The sequence below is a fragment of the Saimiri boliviensis genome, chromosome 7 (assembly GCF_048565385.1).
Source record: "Saimiri boliviensis isolate mSaiBol1 chromosome 7, mSaiBol1.pri, whole genome shotgun sequence".
Taxonomy (NCBI): Eukaryota; Metazoa; Chordata; class Mammalia; order Primates; family Cebidae; genus Saimiri; species Saimiri boliviensis.
Window position 1 is genome coordinate 65063999 of NC_133455.1, and position 6938 is coordinate 65070936.

The 6938-nt window shown below is 55.3% G+C and overlaps 1 protein-coding gene across 1 annotated transcript; it reads left to right on the plus strand.

The window, feature by feature from the left end:
* On the plus strand, nucleotides 1-4330 carry AQP6 (aquaporin 6). Its single transcript, XM_003939147.4, has 4 exons — nucleotides 1-452; nucleotides 1196-1354; nucleotides 1618-1698; nucleotides 2381-4330. Exons 1-4 carry the CDS (start codon nucleotides 90-92, stop codon nucleotides 2597-2599), a joined length of 822 nt encoding a protein of 273 aa, XP_003939196.3. The 5' UTR covers nucleotides 1-89; the 3' UTR covers nucleotides 2600-4330.
* Nucleotides 4331-6938: the final 2608 nt, after the last annotated feature.

The window sequence follows — 6938 nt, forward strand, 5'->3', positions numbered from 1 at the left end:
GCAGAGAAGAGGCCCCAGAGCAAAGCAGGAAAGAGCCAAGGCACCAGGACCTGGATGCAGCGCAGCTAGGCGGCCGCGGCTGGGCCAGTATGTTAGTGTGCAGGCTTTGGAAAGCCATCAGCAGGGCGCTGTTTGCAGAGTTCCTGGCCACGGGGCTGTATGTGTTCTTCGGCGTGGGCTCCGTCATGCGCTGGCCCACAGCGCTTCCTTCCGTGCTGCAGATCGCCATCACCTTCAACCTGGTCACTGCCATGGCTGTGCAGGTCACCTGGAAGGCCAGCGGGGCCCACGCCAACCCCGCCGTGACGCTGGCCTTCCTCGTAGGCTCCCACATCTCTCTGCCCCGAGCTGTGGCCTATGTGGCTGCCCAGCTGGTGGGGGCCACGGTGGGGGCTGCTCTGCTGTATGGGGTCATGCCGGGAGACATCCGAGAGACCCTTGGGATCAATGTGGTAGGTGCCGGGAGGGGCACCCTGGAGGGCCGGGAGGCGGGAAGGCGCACAGGTGGTGAAGGCAGAGGCCAGAACGGAGGTGGGGGAGCAGAGGAGGAAATGAGTTGCCTGCAGACTCCGCACCTGCCCGGGCTGGGCCCCAGGACCCAGAGGACTGAGCCTTGACCTCTGTCTAGGCAGAATAGAAATGTGATAGTGGAAGGAAGAACAGGCGGGGAAGGAGGAAGCCACACAAAGGAGAAGGAATAGAAGGACCTGGCCTTGAACGGTAGACATGGCCAAGGGCGACTGCGGCAAGGCAGAGGAAGGGGCCCCCCGGGGGCTTCACTTTCCTCCCCAGCCTTCACCCACGTCCTCTGCACTCTGGTGGTTCCCAGGCTGTTCCCTCCACCTCAAGGCCTGCCTCACGTCCCTACCCTATTTCCTGACCAACCGTGTTCTACCCTCTTCCCCAAATCTCCTCTTCCCACACCTGCTGCCCGCCTCCTCTCAAGCAAGCCTCCTGAACCACGGGCCAAGCCAGCCCCCTGGTGGGGTGGGAGGAGGGCCACTCACTTCTGCAAGGGCAAGGGTCCAGAGCAGATATGGACCCCGCTGCACAGACCTCCTGAAGTCCTGAAGCTGGGTGGCAGTGTGGTGTCACCCCCTTCCAGCTGAGGAGACAGGCCCAGGGCCAGGGGTGTCTCTGTCTGTCTGAGGGCAGAGCCTACCGGCGTCTGTTCCAGAGTAACTCCCTCACCCAGGTCCGGAACAGCGTCTCAAATGGCCAGGCGGTGGCCGTGGAGCTGCTTCTGACCCTGCAGCTGGTGCTCTGTGTCTTCGCTTCCACCGACAGCCGCCAGACCTCCGGCTCCCCCGCCACCATGATTGGGATCTCTGTGGCACTGGGCCACCTCATTGGGGTAAGGAGCAGAGGGGACACCGTGCACATCCACACACTGGGTCTGTCCCCAGGGAAACTGTGGAACCCTGAAGCCCAGGCAGCGTCCCTCCCTGAGCCCCTCGTGCCTTGGAGCCAAAGCAATAACCCCTGCACCGCAGGGCCAGGATATGGTGCTACGGAGGCCGTGGCTGGCACTATGGCTCTGAGCCAGGACTCAGAAACGGTCCCCTCTCAGGCCTGCCTCAAGCCTTCTCCCACCCTGACCCCACACTTGCTCCCCAGATCCACTTCACCGGCTGCTCCATGAACCCTGCCCGCTCCTTTGGCCCTGCCGTCATCATTGGGAAGTTCACAGTCCACTGGGTGAGCCCCTCTGCCAGCAGCCCTGGGGAAGGGAGGGAGCCTGAGCTGGCAACAGACGGTGGGGTTCACTCGCAGTGGGTCCACGCGGATGGGGAGACGGGCCCCCAGACCACTCTGAGCCTGAAGCGCAGACTTCCCTACGCTCCGATGGCGAGGGCAGGTGTCCTGGCTGGGACTTCCTTTCTCTTCGGCTTCAGCTGCCCGGGGTACCCAGTGGACTGGCAAGAAATGGGCCAGGGCAGGAGCTGCAGCCTTGGCCCAGACTTTTAAGTTCTGGCTGTTTCCTTATTCACTTTCTCCAGCTGGACCAATTTTCAAACTTGGATAAAGAAAGACAAACAGAAATAGACACACACACCAGCAGAGACAGAAACAGCAATAGCCAGGACTCATGGCTAAAACGGGGAAAGTGAGAGAAAAGAGGTGGGGGTGGGTGAGGAGAGCAGCCCGGGCCCCAGCCCCCAGCCACGGCTGCAGAGCCGGGCTCAGCCCCAGTGAAGGCAAGGTCCCCGCAGCTCTCGGGCTTGGGAAGCACAACTTGTGGTTCTCACATTTAGCACCTTAGAGACAGTTGAGGGAGACTTGGGAGACCAAGCCAGCACTAGGGAAGCAGGCAGAGGTCCCAGAGCTGCCCTGCCATCCTGACAGCTCCTGGGTGGGGTGACCACGTCCTTCTCCTCAGGTCTTCTGGGTGGGGCCCCTGACGGGAGCCCTCCTGGCCTCACTGATCTACAACTTCATCCTGTTCCCCGACACCAAGACCCTGACCCAGCGGCTGGCTATCCTCACAGGCACCGCAGAGGTGGGGACAGGGAGAGGGACAGGGGTGGAGCCCCCAAAGAAGGAATCCCAGCCCTGTTCGGGAGCCGTGGAGATGGAGAGTGTGTGTGAAACAGCCTAGGCCTGGCCGCGCCCTCGGGCTCCCTGCCTTGCAGGGCCTGCCTGGAAGTTCTCCCTGGGGATGGCGGGAGGGGGAGGCTTGACCTCTTGTCCTGACCAGGTGGGCTGGAGGGGACAAGCCCTATCCCTGGCATTACCTTTCTGGATAGAATCTGGGAGTAAGCTGGGCGCAGTGGCTCCCGCCTGTAATCCCAGCACTTTGGGAGGCCAAGAGGGGCGGATCATGAGGTCAGGAGTTTGAGACCAGCCTGGCCAACATGGTGAAACCCCGTCTCTACTAAAAATACAAAAATTAGCTGGGTATGGTGGCTCTCGCCTGTCAAACCAGCTACTTGGGAGGCTGAGGCAGGAGAATCGCTTGAACTCAGGAGGTAGAGGTTGCAGTGAGCCGAGATCATGCCACCGAATTCCAACCCAGGTGACAGAGCAAGACTCCGTCTCAAAAAAAAAAAAAGAATCTGGGAGTGAATGTGTCTCGTTCCCTCTCCCTAGGGCCTCCCCATCTCTCTGTGGGACAAAGCAGAGGAAGGCAAGGGACTTGGGATCACCCTCCTCCCCTCTCACCCGCTAGACCCCATAGGAGTCCTGAGCCTCCAGATGCCCGAGTCTTGGGGGAGAAAGGAATGAGAGCCCAGAAAGCCACTCTGCTTAGACATGGGAGCTGCAGGGACCTCAGGAAGCCCAACTTCTTACCCACCCAGGAAACCCTTGGGGTGGAGGGGATAGGCTGTCTGGAGGAATCAGGCCCTGGGACAGCTTCTGAGCTTCTGGGTGGGGGGGATTTCTATGCCCTTGGGTGTGGTTTTGGGGGGCATAGTTCCTCCCTCAGACTGGGGGCTTCCTGAGGACAGAGATTGCTCTCCCAATAAATCTTTGGGTTTTTATTTTTATTTTTTTGAGACAGAGGAGTGTAGAGGCACGATCTCAGCTCACTGCAACCTCCACCTCCAGGGTTCAAGGGATTCTCCGGCCTCAGCCCCCCGAGTAGCTGGGATTAGAGCCGCCCGCCACCACACCCAGCTAATTTTCTTATTTTTATTAGAGACAGGATTTCGCCATGTTGACCAGGCCGGTCTTGAACTCCTGACCTCTGGTGATCCATCCACCTCGGCCTCCCAAAGTGCTGGGATTACAGGCATAAGCCATTGCGTCTGGCCTCTCCCAATAGTTCTTTATTCTTCACTCCTCCGAGGCCCCCACCCTTGAGAAGAGCTGACACAGAGAAGAACATTTTTTCAGGTTGGCAGAGGGGTGGGATAGAGGAAGGGAGGTTTGAGCGAGACAGGCCTTTCCCAGGGAAGCCTCCTCCCAGGTGCTTGCTCCAGCTACCACCCCATAGTCCACTGGTAGGCGGGAACAATCCTTAGAGGGGAAGTGCCCATCCCAGCCATTGACTCATGACCTGGGGTCTCCTGCCTCTCTGTCAGCATTTACAGGATCCCCAAAAAGCTGTGAATAAGCCCTAAGGGTGGTAGGAACTCAGGAGTGACCCAGCAAACTAAGATTTGAGATTCATTGCCTCTGGAAGACTACCAAAATCTAAATGGTTTAATATTTCAAGGCTGCTGTAGATTTATTCTGCCCACAACTTGGAGGTCCTATCTGGATCTTGGCTTCTCTGGCTGTAAAATGGACACGATCCTCCTCCGAGGACTGCTGTGAAATCAAGAAATTGGAAAATCCTTTTGGAAGTTAAAATGCTAGAAAAACAACCCCAATAAATGATGGTTATTATTGCTGTTGCTGTAATTCTTGGGTTTGAATACAATTGCTGTTGGCAATGAGAGGGAGGAGGGAAGGAGAGAGAGGAAGATGACTGAGAGGGAGGGAAGAGAGTGGGTTTTCTCTCACATCATTCATCTACTTCCCAGGGACCCTGTCTCCTCTTCTCCTGGGTCTGCCAACATTGGGGATTTGTGGGTGTGAGGGACTGTGAGAGGGTCCTGGAATGTAGAGGCAAGCCAATAAAGTCAGTTCTCATCTCTATGACGCCCATCACCATGGTACCCTAAGATGCAGCAGCCAAATTCATATAAAAGATGGGTCCTGGCAGCTGGGCATGGTGGCTCACGCCTGTAATCCCAGCACTTTGGGAGGTCAAGGTGGGTGGATCACAAGGTCAGGAGATCAAGACCATCCTGGCCAACATGGTGAAACCCCATCTCTACTAAAATACAAAAAATTAGCCAGGCGTGATAGTGCACACCTGTAATCCGAGCTGGGGAGGCTGAGGCAGGAAAATCGCTTGAACCTGGGAGGTGGAGGTTGCAGTGAGCCAAGATCGTGCCACTGCACTCCAGCCTGGAGACAGAGCAAGACTCCGTCTCAAAAAAAAAAAAAAAAAAAAAAAAAAAAAAAAAAAAGAGTCCTGTCCTGGTGCAGGGGCTCCTGCCTGTAATCCCAATATTTTGGGATCCTCCCAAAGTGGGAGGATCACTTGAGGCCAAGAGTTCGAGACCAGCCTGAGCAACATGGCAAAACCCTGCCTTTACAAAAAACTAAAAATTTAGCCAGGCGTGGCGGCTTACCCCTCTAATCACCGATACATTGGGTGGCCAAAGCAGGAGGATTGCTTGAGGCCAGGAGTTCTAGACCATCCTGGGCAGCATAGTGAGACTCCATCTCTATTATTTAAAATGAAAAATTAAATTAAAATACAAATGAAAGATAGATCTTTTTTAATGGTATCTCCTGAGGGACTGGGGATGAGGGAAAGGCTGCCTAAGTCTTCAAGGGCAGCATGACAGACCCAGCCTGGGGCCAGGACAGTAGCTGAATCCCTGGTGCTCATGGCCCCAGTGGCTGTGCTCAGCGTTCTGTAATATCAGTGTAGATACCACTCACATCCCTCCAAGCTGGTCCCCACTCATCCATCTTCGCAATCTCTCACAGCCCAAGGCTGCCTATGCCCTTTTATGAGCAGGGACAGCTGAGTGTCTATCTATATGCATGCATGTATGAGAGCGTATATGTATGCAGAGGACATGATTGACTTGCTAAAAGTCACCCGGGTCCGGAGCATGAACACTTATGGTGTCCCCAGCTCCCAGTTTAGAATTTTCCAAAATAGAGCTCCAGGGGGTCTCATACAAGCTGCAGTCCCAGGAAGGAAGGAAACGGGAACTAGAGGGATAGGGGTGTGGAGCTCCCTTAAGCTCCTTGACAAATCATCACTGCTTTTTGTACCCAGAACCAAGCACACACTGGGTGCTCAATGTAAGTTTGATGAATAATAAGGCTGGGCAGCTGGGAGTGAGGGGAAGCAGTAATAGATCAAGAGGAGAAATTTTCAGGAGTTACAGCTCCAAATAAGCCAGTATGACAACAGCTGAGAAGCCTATGCTTCCAGGTAGGGGCTGGGGAGAAGGTGCATCACCAGACATTTGCTGTTCCACCCACAATTTCAGAGCAGGCTTCACAACGCCTGTCCCGGGAACTTACAGGCCAAAATACAGGGGGGTTGCTTGAAGAGGAAGCTGGGGGGCTATTTTCACCAACAGTTCTTCAAAGCAGTTCTCTATCAGGACAGAGCAGGAGGAAATAAGGTTCCTGAGAAGTGGGGAATTAGGTTAGCCTCTAAGAGCATCCAAGGTTAGATGTGGAAATAAGTAACCAAAGGTTTGCTTCCCCTCCTCTGGAGCCGTTTAATAGGACAGCAGGCCATCTGTTTGGATGAGGGAAGGGCTGGCCTTTGGGGAGCTGAATCTCAGTGGCTCCAGCTGGGGGAAGCAGGCTTCATTGGCCTAGCCCCTGGGCCTGGGTGGGAGCAGGGGACATGGGGAGGACAGAGACCCAACCAGGCCAGCCCTGGGTGTGCATTCCCTTCCTCCTGTTTGTCAGGGAAGTTTTTAATTAATGGTGTGTAATCTGATCTGACCCTTCTCCCTGCTGAGCACTGCCTTCAATCAGTGGAGCCATCTGCAATTGCAATTCATAATTCTCCCAAAAGGGAGGGGGACTCGGGCCGGGTGCCTTGGTGATTAATACAATTAGCCTTTTATGTGGATGATTGTCTTAGCAGGAGCAGATGATGCTGTGCTGGGAGCCTAGGCGGTCACCTCCCGATTGGCTGGCAGGAGGCCCCTCTCTGCTTCCCACCCCCACTGCACATCTTTAACCTGCTACCTCCAGGTATAAAGAGGACAGGCCTCATCTGGGGCCATACTGTGCAAGGAGGAAAAGGCCAGGAAGGGGTTAGGCTCTGAGCCACATTGGCCTCCTAGGACCGAAGGAAGAGCAGAGTCACACAATGATCTGGGCACTTTCACTTTCCAAAGAAAACCGCTTTCACCTAAAAGATTTTGTGGGCCGAAGCTTAAAAAAAAAACACACAACCATAT

Excerpts from the sequence above, each read along its gene's own strand:
- AQP6 (XM_003939147.4), top strand. The coding sequence starts at position 90 with ATGTTAGTGTGCAGGCTTTGGAAAGCCATCAGCAGGGCGCTGTTTGCA. Across the intron at positions 453-1,195 it reads AGACCCTTGGGATCAATGTG|GTCCGGAACAGCGTCTCAAA; the intron begins GTAGGTGCCGGG and ends TCCCTCACCCAG. Across the intron at positions 1,355-1,617 it reads CACTGGGCCACCTCATTGGG|ATCCACTTCACCGGCTGCTC; the intron begins GTAAGGAGCAGA and ends CTTGCTCCCCAG.